This window comes from Macaca nemestrina, chromosome X (genome assembly GCF_043159975.1).
Source record: "Macaca nemestrina isolate mMacNem1 chromosome X, mMacNem.hap1, whole genome shotgun sequence".
In the NCBI taxonomy this organism is placed as follows: domain Eukaryota; kingdom Metazoa; phylum Chordata; class Mammalia; order Primates; family Cercopithecidae; genus Macaca; species Macaca nemestrina.
In genome coordinates this window covers 86,173,832-86,198,758 of record NC_092145.1, presented here as the reverse complement: position 1 = coordinate 86,198,758, position 24,927 = coordinate 86,173,832, and the positions used below count along the sequence as shown (strand labels likewise).

The 24,927-nt window shown below is 40.7% G+C and overlaps 1 protein-coding gene and 1 non-coding gene across 3 annotated transcripts in view; one reads left to right on the top strand and one right to left on the bottom strand.

Moving 5' to 3' along the window:
* LOC105476686 (Yip1 domain family member 6) overlaps nt 1–15,775 on the top strand; it is a 42,241-nt gene extending 26,466 nt beyond the window's left edge. For both annotated transcript variants that reach the window (XM_011732835.3, XM_011732838.2), the window contains exon 7: nt 10,465–15,775. In XM_011732835.3, the coding sequence (XP_011731137.1) occupies nt 10,465–10,583 (119 nt within the window). In that variant the 3' untranslated portion in view covers nt 10,584–15,775. The remainder of the gene's footprint in view (nt 1–10,464) is intronic.
* A 2,232-nt stretch (nt 15,776–18,007) lies between these two features.
* Nucleotides 18,008–18,114, bottom strand: LOC112425742 (U6 spliceosomal RNA). Its single transcript, XR_003016861.1, has one exon. It is a non-coding gene; the product is annotated as a U6 spliceosomal RNA (small nuclear RNA).
* Nucleotides 18,115–24,927: the final 6,813 nt, after the last annotated feature.

Below are 24,927 nucleotides of genomic sequence, written 5' to 3'. Positions count from 1 at the left end.
GTTTGATTTTTGTCTTGTAAATTTGTTTAAGTTCTTTGTAGGTTCTGGATATTAGCCCTTTGTCAGATGGGTAGATTGCAAAAATTTTCTCCCATTCTGTAGGTTGCCTGTTCACTCTGTTAATAGTTTCTTTTGCTGTGCAGAAGCTCTTTAGTTTAATTAGACCCCATTTGTCAATTTTGGCTTTTGTTGCCGTTGCTTTTGGTGTTTTAGTCATGAAGTCTTTGCCTATGCTTGTGTCCTGAATGGTACTATCTAGGTTTTCTTGTAGGGTTTTTATGGTTTTAGGTTTTACATTTAAGTCTTTTATCCATCTTGAGTTAATTTTTGTATAAGGTATAAGGAAAGGGTCCAGTTTCAGTTTTCTGCATATGGCTAGCCAGTTTTTCCAGCACCATTTATTAAATAGGGAATCCTTTCCCCATTGCTTGTTTTTATCAGGCTTGTCAAAGATCAGATGGTTTTGGATGGGCGGCATTATTTCTGATGTCTCTGTTCTGTTCCATTGGTCTATATATCTGTTTTGGTACCAGTACTATGCTGTTTTGGTTACTACAGCCTTGTAGTATAGTTGGAGGTCAGATAGAGTGATGCCTCCAGCTTTGTTCTTTTTGCTTAGGATTGTCTTGGCTATATGGGCGCTTTTTTGGTTCCATATGAAATTTAAAGTAGTTTTTTCTACTTCTATGAAGAAAGTCAATGGTAGCTTGACAGGGATAGGATTGAAACTGTAAACTACTTTGGGCAGTATGGCCATTTTCATGATATTGATTATTCCTATCCATGAACAAGGAAAGTTTTTCCATTTGTTTGTGTTCTGTCTTATTTCCTTGAGCAGTGGTTTGTAGTTCTCCTTGAAGAGGTCCTTCATATCCCTTGTAAGTTGTATTCCTAGGTATTTTATTCTCTTTGTAGCAATTGTGAATGGGAATTCACTCATGATTTGGCTCTCTGTTTGTCTATGATTGGTATATAGGAAGGCTTGTAATTTTTGCACATTGATTTTGTATCCTGAGACTTTGCTGAAGTTGCTTATCAGCTTAAGGAGATTATGGGCTGAGACGATGGTGTTTTCTAAATATACAATCACGTCATCTGCAAACAGAGACAATTTGACTTCCTCATTTCCTAATTGAATACCCTTTATTTCTTTCTCTTGCATGATCGCCCTGGCCAGAACTTCCAACGCTACGTTGAATAGGAGTGGTGAGAGAGGGCATCCTTGTCTTGTGCTGGTTTTCAAAACGGATGCTTCCAGCTTTTGCCCATTCAGTATGATATTGGCTATGGGTTTGTCATAAATAGCTCTTATTATTTTGAGATACGTTCCATCAATACCTAGTTTATTGAGAGTTTTTAGCATGAAGGGGTGTTGAATTTTATCAAAGGCCTCTTCTGCATCTATTGAGATAATCATGTGGTTTTTGTCATTGATTCTGTTTATATGATGAATTACGTTTATTGATTTGCGTATGTTGAACCAGCCTTGCATCCCAGGAATTAAGCCGGGTTGATCTTGGTGGATAAGGTTTTTGATGTGCTGCAGGATTTGGTTTGCAAGTATTTTATTGAAGATTTTCACATCGATGTTCATCAAGGATATTGGCCTGAAATTTTCTTTTTTTTGTTGTGTCTCTGCCAGGTTTTGGTATCAGGATGATGCTGGCCTCATAAAATGAGTTAGGGAGGATTCCCTCTTCTTCTATTGTTTGGAATAGTTTCAGAAGGAATGGTACCAGCTCCTCTTTGTACCTCTGGTAGAATTTAGCTGTGAATCTGTCTGGTCCTGGGCTTTTTTTGGTTGGTAGGCTATTAATTACTGCCTCAATTTCAAAACTTGTTATTGGTCTATTCAGGGATTTGATGTCTTCCTGGTTTAGTCTTGGGAGGGAGTATGTGTCCAGGAATTTGTCCATTTCTTCTAGATTTTCTAGTTTATTTGTGTAGAGGTGTTTATAGTATTCTCTGATGGTAGTTTGTATTTCTGTGGGGTTAGTATTATCTCCCATTTATCAGTTTTTATTGTGTCTATTTGATTCTTCTCTCTTTTCTTCTTTATTAGTCTGGCTAGTTGTCTATTTTGTTAATCTTTCCAAAAAAACAGTTCCTGTATTCACTGATTTTTTTGAAGGGTTTTTCGTGTCTCTATCTTCTTCAGTTCTGCTCTGATCTTAGTTATTTCTTGTCTTCTGCTAGTTTTTGAATGTGTTTGCTCTTGCTTCTCTAGTTCTTTTAATTGTGATGTTAGGGTGTCAGTTTTAGATCTTTCTCGCTTTGTCCTATGGGCATTTAGTACTATAAATTTCCCTCTAAACACTGCTTTAGCTGTGTCCCAGAGATTCTGGTATGTTGTGTCTTTATTCTCATTCATTTCAAAAAACTTGTTTATTTCTGCCTTAACTTCGTTGTTTACCCAGTAGTCATTCAAGAGCAGGTCATTCAATGTCCATGTAGTTGTGTGGTTTTGAGTGAGTTTCTTAATCCTGAGTTCTAATTTGATTGCACTGTGGTCTGAGAGACTATGATTTCCATTCTTTTCATTCTGTTGTTATGATTTCCATTCTTTTGCATTTGTTGAGTATTTTACTTCCAATTATGTGGTCAATTTTAGAATAAGTGTGATGTGGTGCTGAGAAAAATGTATATTCTGTTGGTTTGGGGTGGAGAGATTGTTGATTTGGGATGCATATTGGGTTGATTTGGGGTGTGTATTGTTGATTTGGGGTAGAGATTCTGTTGATTTGGGATAGATGCATGTTAGGTCCATTTGGTCCAGAGCTGAGTTCAAGTCCTGAATATCCTTGTTAATTTTCTGTCTTGTTGATCTGTCTAATATTGACAGTGCGTTGTTAAAGTCTCCCACTATTATTATGTGGGAGTATAAGTCTCTTTGTAGGTCTGGGTTTTTTTTTTGTTTTTGTTTTTAATGTTAATTTTATTTATTTTTGTTTTGTTTTTTATTGTACTTTAAGTTCTAGGGTACATAGGGTACATGTGCACAACGTGCAAGTTTGTTACATATGTATACATGTGCCATGTTGGTGTGCTGCATCCATTAACTCATCATTTACGTTAGGTATATCTCCTAATGCTATCCCTCCCCCTTCCCCCCACCTCACAACAGGCTCCAGTGTATGATGTTCCCCTTCCTGTGTCCAAGTGTTCTCATTGTTCAGTTCCCACCTATGAGTGAGAACATGTGGTGTTTGGTTTTTTTGTCCTTGTGATAGTTTGCTGAGAATGATGGTTTCCAGCTTCATCCATGTCCCTACAAAGGGACTTTTGTAGGGCTCACCCTTTTTTATGGCTGCAAAGTATTCCGTGGTGTATATGTGCCACATTTTCTTCATCCAGTCTATCATTGATGGACATTTGGGTTGGTTCCAAGTCTTGGCTATTGTGAATAGTGCCACAATAAACATATGTGTGCATGTGTCTTTATAGCAGCATGATTTATAATCCTTTGGGTATATACCCAGTAATGGGATGGCTAGGTCAAATGGTATTTCTAGTTCTAGATCCTGGAGGGATCGCCACACTGTCTTCCACAATGGTTGAACTAGTTTGCAGTCCCACCAACAGTGTAAAAGCTTTCCTATTTCTCCACATCCTCTCCAGCATCTGTTGTTTCCTGACTTTTTAATGATTGCCATTCTAATTGGTGTGAGATGGTATCTCATTATGGTTTTCATTTGCATTTCTCTGATGGCCAGTGATGATGAGCAGTTTTTCAAGTGTCTCTTGGCTGCAAAATGTCTTATTTTGAGAAGTGTGTTCATATCGTTAGCCCACTTTTTGATGGGGTGTTTTTTCCTTGTAAATTTGTTTGAGTTCTTTGTAGATTCTGGATATTAGCCCTTTGTCAGATGAGTAGATTGCAAACATTTTCTCCCATTCTATAGGTTGCCTGCTCACTGTGATGGTAGTTTCTTTTGCTGTGCAGAAGCTCTTTAGTTTAATTAGATCCCATTTGTCAATTTTGGCTTTTGTTGCCATTGCTTTTGGTGTTTTAGACATGAAGTCCTTACCCATGCCTATGTCCTGAATGGTATTGTCTAGGTTTTCTTCTAGGGTTTTTATGGATTTAGGTCTAACATTTAAGTCTTTAATCCATCTTGAATTAATTTTTGTATAAGGTATGAGGAAGGGATCCAGTTTCAGCTTTCTCCATATGGCTAGCCAGTTTTCCCAGCACCCTTTATTAAATAGGGAATCCTTTCCCCATTTCTTGTTTTTGTCAGGTTTGTCAAAGATCAGATGGTTGGAGATGTGTGATATTATTTCTGAGGGCTCTGTTCTGTGCCATTGGTCTATAGCTCTGTTTTGGTACCAGTACCATGCTGTTTTGTTTACTGTAGCATTGTAGTATAGTTTGAAGTCAAGTCGTGTGATGCCTCCAGCTTTGTTCTTTTGGCTTAGGATTGTCTTGGCAATGCGGGCTCTTTTTTGGTTCCATATGAACTTTAGAGTGTTTTTTTCCAATTCTGTGAAGAAAATCATTGGTAGCTTGATGGGGATGGCATTGAATCTGTAAATTACCTTGGGCAGTATGGCCATTTTCATGATACTGATTCTTCCTATCCATGAGCATGGAATGTTCTTCTATTTGTTTGTGTCCTCTTTCATTTCGTTGAGCAGTGGTTTGTAGTTCTCCTTGAAGAGATTCTTAACATCCCTTGTAAGTTGGATTCCTAGGTATTTTATTCTCTTTGTGAGCAGTTGTGAATGGGAGTTCACTCATGATTTGGCTCTCTGTTTGTCTGTTATTGGTGTATAGGAATGCTTGTGATTTTTGCACATTGATTTTGTATCCTGAGACTTTGCTGAAGTTGCTTATCAGCTTAAGGAGATTTTGGACTGAGACAATGGTGTTTTCTAAATATACAATCATGTCATCTGCAAACAGGGACAATTTGACTTCTTCTTTTCCTAATTGAATACCCTTTATTTCTTTCTCCTGCCTGATTGCCGTTGTCAGACCTTCCAACACTATGTTGAATAGGAATGGTGAGAGAGGGCATCCTTGTCTTGTGCCAGTTTTCAAAGCGAATGCTTCCAGTTTTTGGCCATTCAGTATGATATTGACTGTGGATTTGTCATAAATAGCTCTTATTATTTTGAGATATGTTCCATCAATACCTAGTTTATTGAGAGTTTTTAGCATGAAGGGCTGTTGCATTTTGTTGAAGGTCTTTTCTGCATCTATTGAGATAATCATGTGGTTTTTGTCTTTGGTTCTGTTTATATGCTGGATTGTGTATATTGATTTGCATATGTTGAACCAGCCTTGCATCCCAGAGATGAAGCCTACTTGATCATGATAGATAAACTTTTTGATGTGCTGCTGGATTTGGTTTGCCAGTATTTTATTGAGGATTTTGGCATCTATGTTCGTCAGGGATATTGGTCTAAAATTCTCTTTTTTTGTTGTCTCTCTGCCAGGCTTTGGTATCAGGATGATGTTGGCCTCATAAAATGAGTTAGGGAGGATTCCCTCTTTTTCTATTGATTGGAATAGTTTCAGAAGGAATGGTACCAGCTCCTCCTTGTACCTCTGGTAGAATTCGGCTGTGAATCCATCTGGTCCTGGTCTTTTTTTGATTGGTAGGCTACTAATTATTGCCTCAATTTCAGAACCTGTTACTGGTCTATTCAGGGATTTGATGTCTTCCTGGTTTAGTCTTGGGAGGGAGTATGTGTCCAGGAATTTATCCATTTCTTCTAGATTTTCTAGTTTATTTGTGTAGAGGTGTTTATAGTATTCTCTGATGGTAGTTTGTAGTTCTGTGGGGTCGGTGGTGATATCCCCTTTATCAGTTTTTATTGTGTCTATTTGATTCTTCTCTCTTTCCTTCTTTATTAGTCTTGCTATCAGTCTATCAATTCTGTTGATCTTTTCAAAAAACCAGCTCCTGGATTCATTGATTTTTTTGAAGGTTTTTTTTGTGTCTCTGTCTCCTTCAGTTCTGCTCTGATCTTAGTTATTTCTTGCCTTCTGCTAGCTTTTGAATGTGTTTGCTCTTGCTTCTCTAGTTCTTTTAATTGTGATGTTAGGGTGTCAATTTTAGATATTTCCTGCTTTCTCTTGTGGGCATTTAGTGCTATAAATTTCCCTCTACACACTGCTTTAAATGTGTCCCAGAGATTCTGGTATGTTGTGTCTTTGTTCTCATTGGTTTCAAAGAACATCTTTATTTCTGCCTTCATTTTGTTATGTACCTAGTAGTCATTCAGGAGCAGGTTTTTCAGTTTCCAAGTAGTTGATCGGTTTTGAGTGAGTTTCTTAATTGAGTTCTAGTTTGATTGCACTGTGGTCTGAGAGACAGTTTGTTATAATTTCTGTTCTTTTACATTTGCTGAGGAGTGCTTTACTTCCAACTATGTGGTCAATTTTGGAATAAGTTTGATGTGGTGCTGAGAAGAATGTATATTCTGTTGATTTGGGGTGGAGAGTTCTATAGATGTCTATTAGGTCCGCTTGCTGAAGAGCTGAGTTCAATTCCTGGATATCCTTGTTTACTTTCTGTCTCATTGATCTGTCTAATGTTGACAGTGGGATGTTAAAGTCTCCCGTTATTATTGTGTGGTGCCTACGTCTCTTTGTAGGTCTCTAAGGACTTGCATTATTAATCTGGGTGCTCCTGTATTGGGTGCATATATATTTAGCATAGTTAGCTCTTCTTGTTGAATTGATCCCTTTACCATTATGTAATGGCCTTCTTTGTTTCTTTTGATCTTTGATGGTTTAAAGTCTGTTTTATCAGAGACTAGTATTGCAACCCCTGCCTTTTTTTTTTTTTTTTTTTGGCTTTCCATTTGTTTGATAAATATTCCTCCATCGCTTTATTTTGAGCCTATATGTGTCTTTGCCTGTGATATGGGTCTCCTGAATACAGCACATGGATGGGTCTTGACTCTTTATCCAATTTGCCAGTCTGTGTCTTTTAATTGGGGCATTTAGCCCAAATACATTTAAGGTTAATATTGTTATGTGTGAATTTGATCCTGTCATTATGATGCTACCTGGTTATTTTGCCCATTAGTTGATGCCGTTTCTTCATAGTGTCAATAGTCTTTACAATTTGATATGTTTTTGCAGTGACTGATACCGGTTTTTCCTTTCCATGTTTAGTGCTTCCTTTAGGAGCTCTTGTAAGGCAGGCCTGGTGGTGGCAAAATCTCTAAGCATTTGCTTGTCTGTAAAGGATTATATTTGTCCTTCACTTATGAAGCTTAGTTTTGCTGGATATGAAATTCTGGGTTGAAAATTCTTTTCTTTAAGAATATTGAATATTGGCCCCCACTCTCTTCTTATAGGGTTTCTGCTGAAAGATCCGCTGTTAGTCTGATGGACTTCCCTTTGTGAGTAACCTGACCTTTCTCTCTGGCTGCCCTTAACATTTTTTCCTTCACTTCAACCTTGCTGAATGTGACAATTATGTGTCTTGGGGTTGCTCTTCTTGAGGAGTATCTTTGTGGTGTTCTCTGTGTTTCCTGAATTTGAATGTTGGCCTGCCTTGCTAGGTTGGGGAAGTTCTCCTGGATAATATCCTGAAGAGTGTTTTCCAAGTTGGCTACATTCTCCCCGTCACTTTCAGGTACACTAATCAAAGGTAGGTTTGGTCTTTTCACATAGTCCCATATTTCTTGGAGGCTTTGTTCATTCTTCTTCATTCTTTTTTCTCTAATCTTGTCTTCCCGCTTTATTTCATTGAGTTGATCTTCAATATCTGATGTTTTTTCTTCTGCCTGATTGATTCAGTTATTGACACTTGCGTATGCTTCACATAGTTCTCGTGCTGTGTTTTTGAGCTCCATCGGGTCATTTATGTTCTCTAAACTGGTTATTCTAGTTAGCAATTTCTGTAATGTTTTTTCAAGGTTCTTAGCTTCCTTGCATTGCGTTAGAACATGCTCCTTTAGCTCAGAGGAGTTTGTTATTACCCACCTTCTGAAGTCTACTTCTGTCAGTTTGTCAAACTCATTCTCCATCCAGTTTTGTTCCCTTGCTGGCAAGGAGTTGTGATCCTTTGGAGGAGAAGAGACATTCTGGTTTTTGGAATTTTCGGCCTTTTTGTGTTGGTTTTTCCTCATCATCGTGGATTTATCTACCTTTGATCTTTGATGTTGGTGACCTTCGGGTGAGGTTTCTGTGTGGACATCCTTTTTTTTTGATGTTGATGCTATTCCTTTCTGTTTGTTTGTTTTCCTTCTAACAGTCAGGCCCCTCTGCTGCAGGTCTGCTTGAGTTTACTGGAGGTCCACTCCAGACCCTGTTTGCCTGGGTATCACCAGCAGAGGCTGCAGAACAGCCAAGATTGCTGCCTGCTCCTTCCTCTGGAAGCTTCGTCCCAGAGGGGCACCTGCCAGATGCCAGCCAGAGCTCTCCTCTGTGAGGTTTTTGTGGACCCCTGCTGGGAGGTGTCTCCCAGTCAGGAGGCATGCGGGTCAGGGACCCACTTGAGGAAGCAGTCTGTCCTTTAGCAGAGTTCAAGCACTGTGCTAGGAGATCCACTGCTCTCTTCAGAGCTGGCAGGCAGGAATGTTTAAGTCGCTGAAGCTGTGCTTACAGTTGCCCCATCGCCCAGGTGCTCTGTCCCAGGAAGATGGGAGTTTTATCTATAAGCCCCTGACTGGGGCTGCTGCCTTTCTTTCAGAGATGCTCTGTCCCAGGAAGATGGAAGTTTTATCTATAAGCCCCTGATTGGGGCTGCTGCCTTTCTTTCAGAGATGCCCTGCCCAGAGAGGAGGAATCTAGAAAGGCAGTCTGGCTACAGCAGCTTTGCTGAACTGTGGTGGGCTCCGGCCAGTTCGAACTTCCGTGTGGCTTTCTTTACACTGTGAGGGGAAAATCGCCTACTCAAGCCTCAGTAATGGTGGTCGCCCCTCCTCCCACTAAGCTCTAGCATCCTAGGTCCACTTCAGACTGCTGTGCTGGCAGTGAGAATTTCAAGCCAGTGGATCTTAGCTTGCTGGGCTCTGTGGGGGTGAGATCCGTTGAGCTAGACCACTTGGCTCCCTGGCTGCAACTCCCTTTCCAAGGGAGTGAATGCTTCTCTCTCACTGGTGTTCCAGATGCCACTAGGGTATGAAAAGAAACTCCTGCAGCTAGCTTGGTGTCTGCCCAAATGGCCGCCCAGTTTTGTGCTTGAAATCTAGGGCCCTGGTGGCGTCGGCACCCGAGGGAGTCTCCTGGTGTGCAGGTTGTGAAGACAGTGATGAAAGTATAGTATCTGGGCTGAAATGCACCGTTCCTCATGGCACAGTCCCTCATGGCTTCCCTTGGCTAGGGTAAGGAGTTCCCCGACCCCTTGTGCTTCCCGGGTGAGGCAACGCCCCACCCTGCTTCAGCTCACCCTCCATGGGCTGCACCCACTGTCTAACCAGTCCCAGTGAGATGAGCCGGGTACCTCTGTTGGAAATGCACAAATCACCGCCTTCTGCGTTTATCTCACTGGGAGCTGCAGACCAGAGCTATTCCTATTTGGCCATCTTGCCAGCCACCTCCTATTGTTTTTTTGTTTTTTTTTTTTTAAAGAGATGGCGTTTCACTCTGTCATTCAGTCTGGAGTGGAGTGGTACAACCGTAACATACTGCAGCCTTGAACTCCTGGCTTCAATCAGTTCTCCCACCTCAGCCTCCCGAGTAGCTGCGATTACAGGCATAAGCCATAGCACCCCGTGAGATGAATGATTCTTTATTTTGTTTTTTTGTTTTGTTTTGTGTTTTGAGACTGGACCTTGCTCTGTCACCCAGGCTGGAGTGCAGTGGCACCATCTTGGCTCACTGCAACCTCCGCCTCTCGAGTTCAAGCAATTCTTCTGCCTCAGCCTCCCGAGTAGCTGGGATTATGGGTGCCCGCCACCACACCTGGCAAATTTTTGTATTTTTATTAGAGATGGGGTTTCACCATGTTGGCTAAGCTGGTCTCGAACTCCTGACCTTTGGTGATCCACCTGCCTTGGCCTCCCAAAGTGCTGGAATTACAGGCATGAGCCACTGCACCTGGTCAGAAGGGTGATGCTTGATTAGTAAAATGATGAGTAGGTTTTTCTTAGATGGACAAGAGAAGGATGGCATTTAAAACAGCTGATAATTTCAGAAGAACAGTTAGCTCAAAAAGCACAGCAGCACGAGGCCATTTACCATAGGAGCAAATAACCTTACACATCTTTGTAAGCCTTTTCAGTATAGTTCAATAACTTTTCCAGAAAAGGGTAAAAAACTCCTTTTAGAAAGATTTCCATCCAAAATGGTTTAGTACTTGAAATAAAAAGCCCTTGGCTCTCTGAAAAACTGTGTTGCAGAATGCCTTTATCTCTGAGGATCACCAGTATACTAAACTTTTAGTGTAATTCTATGTTCCAAATGATGCCAAGCTCATGAATGTTTAGTAAATGTTAGTAGTTGTGACAATATTACTGTATTAAACATTCCTTTTTGTTTTGTCTTGTTTTGTTTAGCCTCCACAGCTTTCCTTGCTGATAGCCAGCCTCCAAACCGCAGAGCCCTAGCTGTTTATCCTGTTTTCCTGTTTTACTTTGTCATCAGTTGGATGATTCTCACCTTTACTCCTCAGTAAATCAGGAATGGGAAATTAAAAACCAGTGAATTGAAAGCACATCTGAAAGATGCAAGTCACCGTGGAGCTTTGTCTCTGGCCCTATTTTGTCTAATTTTGGAGGTATTTGGTAACTGAGTAGGTGAGAAGATTAAAAGGGAGCCGTATAGCAGTGTCACCACTTATGTGAGGAACTGATGTTTGAAAGGCTGTTCTTTTCTCTCTTAATGTCATTTCTTTAAAAATACATGTGCATACTACACACAGTATATAATGCCTCCTTAAGGCATCATGGAGTCACCGTGGTCCATTTGAGTGACAAGTAGTGACTTGGGAAGCACATGGATACATCTTACAAGTTGAATAGAGTTGATAACTATTTTCAGTTTTGAGAATACCAGTTCAGGTGCAGCTCTTAAACACATTGCCTTATGACTATTAGAATATGCCTCTCTTTTCGTAAATAAAAATAAATGGTCTATATCCATTTTCTTTTATTTCTCTCTCTTAAGCTTAAAAAGGCAATGAGAGAGGCTAGGAGGGGGTTCATACATGTGGAGGATGAGAAAACATGCATTAACCAATGTTCAGATTTTGATCGGAGGAAACCCTACACTTGTTGCTAAAAGAAAAAAAACAGCAAAGGGCCTCTAAAGAATCAGCCTCTTTGGTCCCTTTGTGCAGTCACCTTTTTGCCACGTTGGACAGCATCTAGGTTGGCACTCTAGTCTTCATCTTGCGCCTTAGCTTTGAATATGCAGAGTCTAAAATGTTAGTAGTCAACATGTAATTTTCCTTTGACTGAAATTGTGAATGTTCCAATGCTGGAACTTATCCAAAAAGAAGACCTCAGAAACTGGGATTGGTAGATCTCTAGTGCATGTTATCATGTGGGCACCTTCTCTTAGGGTGGAATGAGGCAGTTTGGATGCAGTATAGTTAAAAGGAGCTCTTTAACATTCTCTGTAGTCTGGCCTCTTAACTAGAAAGTGAAGCTAAATCAGAAGTCTGCATTTGACCGTGTGAACAGGGAGGGATTTAGTGTTCTGATGGCTGATTAATAGGACAGCTAGATACTTAGAGCGTGACGTGGGATGGGATGAGTTTACAGCTGCTGCCTTTTCATAGTGGGCTTAGCAGTTTTCTCATTAGATGTGTTTTTTGGGTTGGGGAATAGCAATTTTTTGGTCTTGATTTTAGACTTTATCAAGCTAATTAGCTCCCCTTTAGACAAGTACATTTTGCACGTGTGTACCTACTTGTACGCTCAAATATTTATGCACACAGGTGTGAACGTTTTTCAGGGAGCAGAGCATCTGGGACAGGCTGATTCTGATCTAAACAGGGCTCCTTTAAGGCAATATGAACTGTTGCCTTCTATAAATTGCACACTGAGGAACTCTAATAGACAAAGATTAGGTGTCAGGCAGAAAACACTCATTGTAAATATACTATTAGTTGATAAACATAGGACTTTCTTATTCCCCAATTTTTCTTTATCATATAATTTAAATATTTATTCATTTTGTATTTAAAGACTACCTACACATAGATATATTATTCCAAAATCCTATTTTCTCCATCCCCACATTAACCAAGTGAACACAGGGCCAAATGGGTTCTTGGAATGATAACAACAAAGCATTGCAAAGTGGGTCCCCTTGGTTCCAGCCTTGTCCAGAGTTTTTGCTTATATATTTCTATTCATTACAGTTTACCTTTTAAATTGTAAAATAAACCTTTGTGTGGACAGAGCCAATGTTTCAATCTTGAATTAGTAAAGAAAATACTTTGGAACTGATCCTCATTTTGAAATTGGTTCTAAATTATTATCCATTTCCAATGTCTGAAATTCTCTTACTTCCTGCTAAAACTCTCTCTCTGCCCAAGTTGTTTTGTAATCTGTCTCAATGACTATAATGTAAAATTAAAGAAGTAACCATGCTTCTCAAGGGGGAATTAAAAGTGTTTATTGAATTTTACTCGGGCTAATTGTTTGGTCAGAAATTCCTAAGGCCACAACTTTGGGGGGGGGTTCGTGTAGATGTACGTGGTGGGTGGGTTATACATATCGGGACTTAAGACAGCTTGTTCTAGGTATTGATCTTTGCTCTTGGGTGACTTAGGGAATGATTTTACTTGATTTAACCCTTTTTCTGTTTGCCCTGAGAATACTCGCCAGTGGCGCTTGTAGTTGTAGCATTTACCCCAAGATAACTTTGCCACGAAATATTTCGCTTTTATTATTTTCACATCATTCTGGTACATTGACTTTGCAAACAAAAGACATTGTTCTATTTATAGCATTCTTTTTTTTTTTTTTAATAGCGGTATTTCTATTTACAAAATATAGTAATTCTTGATCACTGAAAATGTCAAATCCTAGAAAACGTAGCATGCCTATACATGATGTTTACATCATTCTCGAACAGTTGTTGGCTGAAGATTCATTTGATGAATCCACTTTTCTTGAAATAGACAGTTCTGATGTTCTGTTTGGAAATAACTCAGTTTTTATATTTTTTTCACTTTGAAACTCAGATTTGCTTCAGCCTCAGAGCATGTTTATGTAAATTAGCGCTGGCAGTTTTTTTTTTTTTCTAAACAAGAAAAGGGTTAAATGAAGGTTGATAAAATGGATGTTCAATTGTCTTTCTGAAAGTGAGTGGCTTGAAGGGATGAATAAACGTTTTCTTAATATATTCAAAAAAGTACATTGCTTTCTGTGATGGAAGTTAAGACCTAAATGTCTGCAAGTTGTAACCCTCAACACAGCTTTTCCTGATTTGCTGCAAAGGCACATAGCTGATTATAGAAGTGAAGACAGCAAGGACAGGGGACTCCAACAAAGGAAACCCTGTTGCAGGAATTGGGAATTTTCATGCTTCAGATGAAATTCAGGCATGTGAGCATCACTGCAGAATGTGGCGCATCATTGCCATCATGAGTAATCACTTGCTGCTCCTACTTCTGAGACCAAGACTCTGTTGTCATATTCTTTAGCAATAGGACGGGTTAAGACTGGATTTAATAGCTGTTCAGAGTATAAAAACTCAATTGAGGCCAACATATTTGAATGTGTGGTATAGTCTTAAAAGTCAATCGTTAATCATTTAGTCTTTTGCCTCTGAAGAGATTTATTACATGAGTTGATTTTGATCTTTTCATTGTGGTGGGGTTTTCCTGTTGTTGGGCAGGGTGAGGTCACAGGACATGGGACTAGTAAGCATTTTACTGTTTACTATATTTGTCTTTTTATAAACAGTATCTCCCAAAATGTGATTAGAAGGCTAGCAAGCCTGTATTTAGACATTTAATTGTGTACTTTATATAATGTAACTACTAACAGTATGTGGACTGCCTGTTCATTCCTGGAGACAAACATGAAAATCCGTCAGTTCAAGTTCTTGGGTAACATCAAGTCATTAGAATTTATCTAAAGCTTGTCATGATTTGATAAGATATCCATTGCATGCAGCTGTTTTAGCGCAGTGCAAAACACTGAAATTGTGATTCTTAGACTGTTTCTGAGATATTTGGATGGAAATAAATGTATAAATGTTAATTGATGTATATAAATTAGAAACACTTTTCTAGATTCTGTAGGCTTTTATTAAAAATAGAGAATTTCTTGGGGTTTACTTAGGCCACAGAATGGCCAAATAATAATCATGACAATGATATTACTACTAATAATAGCTAACCTTTATTTGGCACTTACTGTGTGCCGGGCACTATTCTATTTTTTTAAGAATTTTTAAAATAACAGCTTTATTGAGATACACTTTACCATGAAATTCACCTTTTGTTTTTTTTATTTTTATTTTTGTGAGACAAGGACTCACCCAGTCACCCAGGCTGGAGTGCAGTGGAGCAATCATGGCACATTGTAGCCTCGACCTCCCTGGGCTCAAGCAATCCTCCCACCTCAGTGCCCCGAGTAGTTGGTACTACAGGCATGAGTCACTACACCTAATTGGCTAATTTTTGTAGTTTTTGTAGAGATAGGGTTTTGCCATGTTGCCCAGGCTGGTCTTGAATTCCTGGACTCAGGCAATCTGCCTGCTTTGGCCTCCCAAAACACTGGGATTACAGGCGTGAGCCACCATGCCTGGCTGAAATTCACCTTTTAAGATGTACAATTCAGTGTTTTTTAGTATATTCACACACAAAATTGCATAACTATCACTACCATCTAATTTTAGATCATTTCGTAACTTCGCCAAGAAACCCCAGGTCTGTCGACAGTCAGTTCCATTCTCCCTTCATCCCAGCTCCTGGCAACCACCAATCTGCTTTCTGTCTCTATTGATTTGGCCAGACACTATTCTTCCGTGCTTCCCATGCATCTCCTGTAATCCCAGTGCTACAATTCTCATTTTTTGTGGAAAATTGAGGCACTGAGAGGTTAAGTAAATTGTCCACGGTCACACAGTAATTTGATTTACAACAGTAATAACACATTAGATGAGAACATAGTAGGACACAATTTTGAATTCCATTTTTATGTACCTGAAATGAATATATCCCTCCCCCAAGGTATTTTCCCTATTGTTAGCCTTTGTACCCTAGAACTGACTGGATGTAGATAACATTTGTTTTCGGAGTAATGGAACACTGTATCAGCAGCATCTGAGAACATAAGAACAGTTGGACATTGGAAGGAGTTAGGTTTGTTCCCCTCATCCCTCCTTGAACCTCTTTTCTCTCCCGCTTCCACGACCACCACACACATATACCCCTTTTTCTCAGTCTTAAGAATCAATTTCTGCCTCTTTTTAATTCTCCCAGAGGGATGGTTAATGCATCACAGTTTAACTTGTCTATTCAGGTATTAATAGTCAAGGGATGCATCTGGTTGCTTATAGTACCAGTTATATTCCTAGGACCTTAGAGAACGGTAGTGTGAGAATAGAATGCCTTTCTATTTGGGTTAAACTACGTGGGAGGAAAAAGTAACAGAGTAAAGGCTTTGCCTTAATGAAGTCAAGTGTTCTGCCTGGTGGGAAGTGGCCACGCACTGGGCTGCGCTGCCCTTGTTTACTCTGTTCTCTCAGAGCCTTTGTACTTTGCCATCACTGCTGGTAATTTCTTGGTCCTTTTCGATACTCCATTTTAATCTTGATTTTTTTTCTATAAATAATAAATCTATGAAAAATCTGTAAAAAGATTTGTGACTATTAAATGTGCAAATAAAAACACTGGAAAAAGAATTTGTGTGTGCCTATTCTTGTACTGAAGGCACAGAGATTTGCTACATCTTTTTTCAGATATATTGCCATCTGACAATATTGAATGCTTTGTAAATTGGGCAGGGAGCAAGTAAGAAAGGGAAGTCACATTGAGCAAATGCTGTATACCATGCCAGGCACTTTATTAGTTGCTTTACAAACAGGATCTCCTCTGATGACAGCAGCCTTTTGAGATCAGAGGCGTTATCCTTAAAGTTGGATCTGGCTGGGTTTCGAGGCTCACACCTGTAATCCCAGTGCTTTGGGAGCCTGAGGAGGCAGGACCTCTTGAGCCTAGGGGTTCAAGACCAGCCTGGGCAACATAGGGAGACTCTGTTTCTTTAAAAAAACTAAAAAACAAAAATTAGCCAGACTCGGTGGTGTGTTCCTGTAGTCCCAGCTACTCGGGAGGCTGAGGCGGGAAGATTGCTTGAGCTCAGGAGTTGGAGGCTGCTGTGAGGTACGATGGTGCCACTCCAGCCTGGGTGGCAGGCTGAGACCCTGTGTCAAGATAGATAAATAAAAATTTAAAACAGTTGAGAGATCTGGGACTCAGGTTAAATTGCCCAGAGTCACATAGTGAATGGTACAACCAGAATTCAAACACAGGTTTTATGACTGCAAAGCCTGTTTTGTTGTTGTTGTTGTTGTTGTTGTTTATTTTTTGGTTTTTTTTTTTTTTTGAGGGGGGAGGGTTTTCTATATTGGTTCTTTGCTAAATTAAAACCATACCTACCCACTTAAATGAAGCTAAGCTAGGCCAAGCAGGCAATTTAGGCGCTTGGTAAGAAAAACTGGGTTTTCAGCTTCCTGCTGGGGACTATACCTGTTCCCGCTCTTGACTTATAAACTACTTGGATAAACAAAATTCCGCATTGCCCTACACACATAATAGTTGAAAAATGTCATGGCTTTTATTTTTGGTACCAAATAAAATAGCAGAGTGATCAGTAAAAGCAAGAAGTCTGTGAAATATTGAGAGAATTTGTATCATCCAAGAGTAGAAGAGGAAGGGCATTCCCAATGGTAGAGAACACTTACGAGCAAAGATAAGAGGGAACAAGCAGGGCTGTCTGTACAGCTGTTCACGTGCACATGTGAGAGTGTGGCACCTTGTTCTGTACATAATCACAATGCATTGTGACACTTCATTTTCCTAGCTGCCTTTATTTTATGTCACTGCGAAGTAGATAAAGCTGATTATCTTATAGCTAAAGAAATAGGCTCAGAGAAGTATGTCCTGGGTTACAAAGTCAGTCTCAAGGATGCAATTGGTTGTTCCTCATGTTAATACAATCTTTCATTTTCTAATGAAAATGCAAAAGTTGAAGTGAATTCAACTGAATTGGGAAATGGAAGAAATTAGTTGGCTAAGATGAGACCAAATTATTGAGAGTAGGTATTGAAAACCAGGGAATTGTGAAGTTAGGTCTTACTGTGGTGGGAAATAGGGTGACTTCAAGGGGAATAGCTTGATGAAAGTGACCTCAAAGGAATAAATGGGGACATAGTGGGAAATTGGATTGGGAGGAGGGTAGAGGGAAGAAAAGAGTGTGAATATATTTCTAAGCTGTAAGTCTGAAGTCAGGAAGAATGGTGGGCTAACAGTTGTGGAGGCACTGACTTTGGCTGTCACAGTGGTGATATTCTACAAACCATTGAAAATTGGCGCCTGGAGGGTAGTATTATAGAAGTCATTGCTATAAATGTAAATTTGAGCTTACAGATGTGATGAATATTGAGAGAACACTGTCCAGGCACAGTCTTGATGACAACCACAGTGCTGGGTGATAGGCTTATGAAAAGGAGCCAGAAAGATGAGGAGGAGGAAGTTACGAAGCTAACACTTACCTGCCATGGATTTTCACATTGCTGTCTTCATCTAACACTAACCCTGTGAGATCATTCCCTCCATTTTTCAGAAGAGGAAGAAGTTTGGATTAAATACCTTGCCCACAGTAACTGGCAGAGGTGGAATGTGAACATAGGTCTGTATGAACTCCAAAGCCTTGGTGCTTTCTGCTCTGCTGTCACCACCATGCCCGATTAATTTTTGTATTTTTTGTAGAGATGGGGTTTCGCCATGTTGCCCTTGCCAGTCTTGAACTCCTGAGCTCAAGCAATCCACCCACCTCAGCCTCCCAAAGTGCTGGGATTACAGGCGTGAGACACCATACAGCCAAATATTTTATTTATTTATTTATTTATTTAAATAAAAACATGGAAGTGTTGACGAATGTGTGTGTCATCCTTCTGCAGGGGCCATGCTAATGTTCTCCCCATTGTTCCGATTTTAGTATACATGCTGCATAAGTAAGCACTCCAAAAGTATTGATAGGTAGGAGATGGAGGCTCCTAGTCTTTGTTCCTTATTTGTAGATTCAGATCAGGCACAGAACATTAGAGATTAAAAGAACGTGAGCGATAATTGGTTCACTTTGCTTATTTTACCAATGAAAAACTGAGGCTCAGAGAGGGAAAGTCATTTAGCCAACGTTGTTGGAAGGAACCAGACTAAAACTTAGTTTTTTCATTTCTGGTTTGCTGCTCTTTCTACTACGTGAGAGTACAGTAGCTAAAAGGATGATAACCTAATGCAGGTTAAACAGACAAACAAAACACAAATTCACAATTCTTTTTTTTTTTTTGAGATGGAGTCTTGCTCTGTCGCCCAGGCTGGCGTGCAGTGGCGTGATCTCATCGCAACCTCTGCCTCCCGGGTTCAAGTTCTTCTCCTGCCTCAGCCTCCCCAGTTGCTGGGATTACAGGCGTGAGCCACCACGCCCAGCCCACAACTTTTTTTTTTTTTTTCATCAGTGGATATGTGCATATTTAACAGTGAAAAAGGAAGGAGCTCATGAGAAAAAGTGATATGCTCTAAGGAAAAGAGTTTGTTGAAGGAGCAACACCCTAAAGAAGGTGAAAAGGGCTGGAATTCGGAATATAGTTGGTAGATTTAGCTTTAGAGAAAGAGAAACCTCTTGTGAGGTGGAAGAGAAGAATAAGTGGCTAGAGGCATGGATGATGAAGTGTTCACACATTCAATAAGTTATTGAACATTCTACTACTACACTAGATAGGATTCAAAAATGGCTAAGACGCTGGTCTCTGCTATCAGTACTAGCTGTCAATAGGATGCAGCTTTGATAGTTCCAACTACATGGCATGGTGAGAAGGAAGGAGTAATCAAGCCAAAGAAAGAATGGGAAATTCATGGGCAATAATGGTAGCCATGGCCCTGGGTAATATGTTGAATGGTTGGAGCAGGCAGGAGTGGAAGAAAGATTGAAAATTGAGATCAGGAACTCAGCTAATGTAGTCCAGGCAGACATCCAGAATCCAAGGAGAAATACAATCCAGGGTAGTGGGGCTGGTGCTATAGCTTCAGAACCAAGAGTGGGAATGTGTTCCCTTCCAGCTATCATCCAGATGCCAACCTGCTCTCATCCAAACTTCTCGAAAAAGTTTGTCTACATTCATGTTCACTTATCAACCAAATACAGTCTGGCTTCATGCCCATGTCATGAACATTCTCAGAGAGTGGCTGCTCTCACTAAAATTGCTAAGTCCTTACCTTACTCTACTGCACTGATGCTGTTGTTAACTCCTATTCCTCCTGGAAACATTTTTCTTTCTTGTCTTCCATGACAGCTAACTCTCTTGATTGTCAAAATAGTCTATTTCTTCTTAAAGAACCCCTCTTCTTCCACCTGCCCCTTGAAACTGAGTGTTTTCTCTGCCTTCTGCTCTTTTCAATCTACAAATTCTCCCTAGATATCAAAATTCACTCTCATAATTTCAACTACCATTCAAACTATTCAAACTATTGTTGTTGTTGTTGTTGTTGTTTTTCCCAGCATGCATTTTCATTTTCTTTCTAGTTCCTTTGGAGAATTCCTCCCTTACTAGACTGACCTAGACTGAGCCATGTTACCTCCTTTCCTTGATCACAGTGATTGAGTAATGAATACTTAAGCCAAGTTGGGCCAATCAAAGGCCTTTCTAGGTTTTTTCTGCTAGACCTAAGAAGCCAGACTGTCTTCCTTTTGTATTATGACTTGTAAAGATGCAAGCCTGGGGTGGTCAGTGGCCAACTTTTTCATCACAATAGCAGAAGAGAATAAGTGTATCACAAGAAGAGAAGCTGGCACTGAGGGAAGCTTCATGAGGTTTGAGCCTGAGTCCACCTGTGCCTGAAGGCAGTGAACTCCATCCTCAGATGGATCAGCCAGTAAATCAGCTTGAGGAGTTCTGATAACTCCGGAATCTCCAGTTTATGACTCTGACATATGATTTCTAGAATGATACAGAAGTAATTGCTGGACAGTCACTTGAATGTCCCATTACTTTTTAAACTCATCACGTCTCAACTAGACTGGGCAGGTCCCCCAAACCCTGCTCCTCCTATGTTCGTTATTTTGGAGAACCACTACTATACCTAGTTACCCAAGTCAGTAATCTGAGAATTGCTCTTAACTCCCCCTTCAGTTTCTTATATCCATTCAGTCACCAATCCTGCTAGTTTTACCCAATAAACATTTCTCAACTCCATATCTTACTCCCTGTCCCCACTGCCACGGTTTGGTTCAGGTTCTTATCTTCTCTTTTTTGGCCTGTAGAAACAACTAGCTAAGTAATCTGCTTCCATGTTGACCTGCTCAAATCCATTTCTCATACTGTTGTCAGAGTGACATACTTTAAGTGTATATTTGACCCTATCTCTCTTCAGTTTAAATTGCCCTACTGTCTTCGTGTCCAGAGTTGGTTCCTTCCAGTGGGTTTGTGGTCTCGCTGACTTCAAGAATGAAGCTGCAGACGTTCTCGCTGAGTATTACAGCTCTTAAAGGTGGCACGGACCCAAACAGTGAGCAGCAGCAAGATTTACTGTGAAGAGCAAAAGAACAAAGTTTCCACAGCATGGAAGGGGACCTGAACAGGTTGCCACTGCTGGCTGGGGTGGCCAGCTTTTATTCCCTTATTTGTCCCTGCCCATGTCTTGCTGATTGGTCCATTTTACAGAGTGCTGATTGGTCCATTTTACAAACCTCTAGCTAGCTACGGAGTGCTGATTGGTGCGTTTTTACAGAGCACTGATTAGTGCATTTTACAAACCTCTTGTAAGACAGAAAAGTTCTCCAAGTCCCCACTCAACCCAGGAAGTCCAGCTGGCTTCACCTCTCACCTTCACATCTTCTTTGGGACAAAACTGAAGCCTCTTATGCCATTGATTGCAAGACCTTCTGTCATCTGGCCCTAGCTTTCCTCTCTTCCAGCCTTGAATTCTGTACTCCCGCAACAAGGAACTACTTGTTCCCAAGCGCTTGCTGTGCTACTTCTCACCTCCCTGCTGTCCCTCTGAAGTGCCCTCCACACCCCACTTTTCCTGTAAAAGTCATCCGGGCCTCACCTCATCCAGCAGTCCAATTGCTCTCCTCCCTTTTCACCTCCTCTGCTATTTCACCTGGCTTAGGTATTCTCTTCTGTGCCATCATAATACCATTCATTCATTCATTTAACAAATATTTACTGAGTGCTTATCAATAGTGAACAAGACAGAGTCACCACTTTCACGGAGCTGACATTTTCTTGCATTCTCTTGTGGTTAAGTTCACATCTGTCATTGTACTTAACTACACTATGTTAAATTATACTCACCTGTTAACTTGTCCATATCTCCTACTAGATCATGAGATATAAAAGGACAGGAATCATGTCTAATTTACCTCTTTGTCCTCAAAATCTGGCCCAAAACTTGGTACATAATAGGCACAGTATTTGTTCAGTTAATTAGACTCAGAAGTGTCATTCTAGAAGACTAGCATAGTATTCTGTTTTGTTTTGCTATAATGGAATACCTGAGGCTGGGTAATTTATAAAGAAAAGAGGTTTATTTAGCTCGCAGTTCTGCAGGCTGTACAAGCATGACACCAGCATCTGCTCAGCTTCTGGTGAGACCTCAGGAATCTTACTCATAGAGGAAGGTGTGTCACATGGTGAGAGATGGAGCAAAAGAAAAGGAGAGAGGAACTAGGATCTTTTTTTTTTTTTTTTCTGTTTTTTTGAGATGGAGTCTCACTCTGCCACCTAGGCTGGAGTGCAGTGGTGCCATCTCAGCTCACTGCAACCTCCACCTCCTGGGTTCAAGTGATTCTGCCACCTCAGCCTCCCCAGAAGCTGGGACTACAGGCACGTGCCACCATGCCTGGCTAATTTTTGTATTTTTAGTAGAGACAGGGTTTTGCCATGTTGGCCAGGCTGGTCTTGAACTTCTGACCTCAGGTGATCCACTCCCACCCTCTCCTCGGCCTCCGAAAGTGCTGGGATTATAGGCATGAGCCACCACGCCCGGCCTTCTTTTTTTTTTTTTTTTTAGACAGAGTCTCACTTGCTGTGTTGCCCAGGCTGAGCGCAGAGGTGCAATCATGGCTCACAGCAGCCTTAACTTCCCAGGCTCAAGCAATCCTCCCACCTCAGCCTCCCAAGTAGCTGGGACTGCAGGCATATGCCTCCATGCCTGGCTAATTTAAAAAAAAAAAATGTTGTTGAGATGGGGGTTCCACTACGTAGCCCAGGCTGGTCTGGAACTACTGGATGTAAGTGATCCTCCTGCCTCCAGCTCCCAAAGCGTTGGGATTACAGGCATAGGCTATTGTGCCTGGTTGCCAGGCTTTTTTTTTTTTTTTTTTCTTTTTTTTAACAGCCAGGTCTCATGTGAACTAATAGAACAAGAACTCACTCATTATTGAGAGGAAGACACCAAGCCATTCATAAGGGATCTGCCCCCATGACCCAAAAACCTCCCGCCAGGCCCCACCTCCAAAGTTTGGGGTCACATTTCAACATGAGATTTGGAGGGGACAAACATCCAAATTATATCAACTGGGTAGAAGGGATAGTGGAAGTTTGATCTCTGGGGAATAGGGGAAGATAGACAGGTAACGAGATACATTTAACTACAATGTGGAAAACACTTTAAAGAGGTATGGCCAAAGGCTGTGAGAGCCCAAGGATGGAGCATTTTTATCTAATGTGTTGAGGTGAAGATGATAGGCCATGAAGCCATTCACTCTGTATGTTGGCACTCTTCTCTGGGAAAGGGGAAGCCTGCTCCTCTGCTGACAAGGGAGAAACCATGTTCTAGATATTTAGTGTATGCTTTCACTGAGTCCTTCATATGAGCCCTGCAAGATATATATTATTAGCACCATTTTACAAACGAGGAAGCAGAGACTCAGAGGTGAAATGATTCACCCAAGGCCACACAGCTGGTAAGTGGCAAGGCTAGGACTTGAACTCAATCCGGTTCTAGAGAATGCATTCAATTAGAATTAGATGAATATAGTCTGCATGTAACAGAAGAATCCAAAATAAACGTGGCTTAAATAAAATAGAGGCTTATTTCTCTCTCATATAAAAAAGTCTAAAGGTGGGAGGTCCAGTGCTGGTATGGTGGTTTTCTGGTCATTTGGGACCTAAGAAGCTCCAAATTCCTGGTGCCACCATCCCCATTATTAGTTTCCTTCCTGATGGTCCAAGATGGCTGTGAGAGGCCAATTCATTATACCCACCTGCCAGGCAGCAGTTAGAAGTAGGGGAGGACAAAAGGGATGTTATTTTCTGGCCAACTTAGCTCCCCTTAAGCTACTTCTTAGAAGTTAAACACAGCACTTCTACTTACATGTCATTGCTAGGGAGCTTAGTCGCATGGACATGTCTAGCTGTGGGGGAGGGAGGGAAGGGAGCTGAGAAATGTACTATTTTAGCTCCATGCATTGCTATCCCAAATAAACTTGGAGTATTGCTATTAAAGAAGGGAGACTTGATATTGAGTACAGCAAGCACTCTGTCATAATTCTTTGTTTGAATAAATTTAAGGATAATTTACATACAGTGAGTACTCATGTTTAAATGTACAGGCTAATGAGTTTTGATAACTGTTAAAAGTCATGTAAGATGTTGAATTTTTCACCACCATATTCATGATATTGAATATTTTTGTTTCTAAAAAGTCTTTTGTGTCCCTTTGTAATCACTCTCTTCTAATCCCTGGCCTCAGGTATTTAGTTATCTACTTTCTGTCACTTTAGATCAGTTCTTCCTGTTTTAGAATTTCATGTGGTCTTTTGTGTCTGATTTATTTCACTCTGCATGTTCTTGCAGCCAATCCTTGTGTGTATCACTAGTCTGTTCCTTTTAATTGCCAAGTAGCATCTCATTATATGAATCGTTCTCCTGTTAATGGATGTTTCATCTGTGTTCTAAAATTCATCCCACATTCTCACCAAAGTCACGCTTCCCACGAGCTGCTCCCTGCAGTGACTAAGTGGGATAGGCATACTGACAGGCCCATTCCTGGGATAACGGGGCTACTCTGATGGGTGATTTCGGTTTTAAGGACTCTTCAATAGCCTTGCTGCACTTTTGTTTCAGAACTGCACTGCAATCTGAGATGCTTCCATCCAACTTTTCTTCTTCCCTCTCTTCTTCACTAGGAATCAGACCTACATGATGGTCTAATGGCTCTCCCAATCTCCCTTAGCTCCCCACTCATCTTCTCTCACAAGGTTTTCCTTAATACATTTCTAGCATATTAAAGCCAATCTTGACATCTACTTTTCAGAGGACACAGACTAACACAGATTATTTCCAGTGTTGTTACAGAAGTGAGCACGGATCTGCCCACCTGGGGCAGCAAAGCCAAACATTGAGGTTTGCACCAAGAGAAAGTGAGGCATTTATTACAGGGAGCCAAGCAAGGGGAATTGGGCAGCTCATGCTTAAGACTCAAACTCCCAGTGGCTTGCATGTAAGGGTTTTTAAAGGTGGGAAGGCAGAGGTTACAAGAAAAGTCATAAATCAATACATGGAGACTATACATTGGTTTGGCCTAAAAAGGTGGGACATGTAAAAGTGGGGGAGCCCATAGATCATAGGTAGATTCAAAGATTTTCTTCTTCTTTTTTTTTTTTAAATTGAGACAGAGTCTTGCTCTGTCACCCAGGCTGGAGTGCAATGGCGTGATCTGGGCTCACTGCAACCACCACTTCCCAGGATCAAGCAATTCTCTTGCCTCAGCCTCCTGAGTAGCTGGGACTACAGGCGTGTGCCACCATGCCTAGCTAATTTTTGTATTT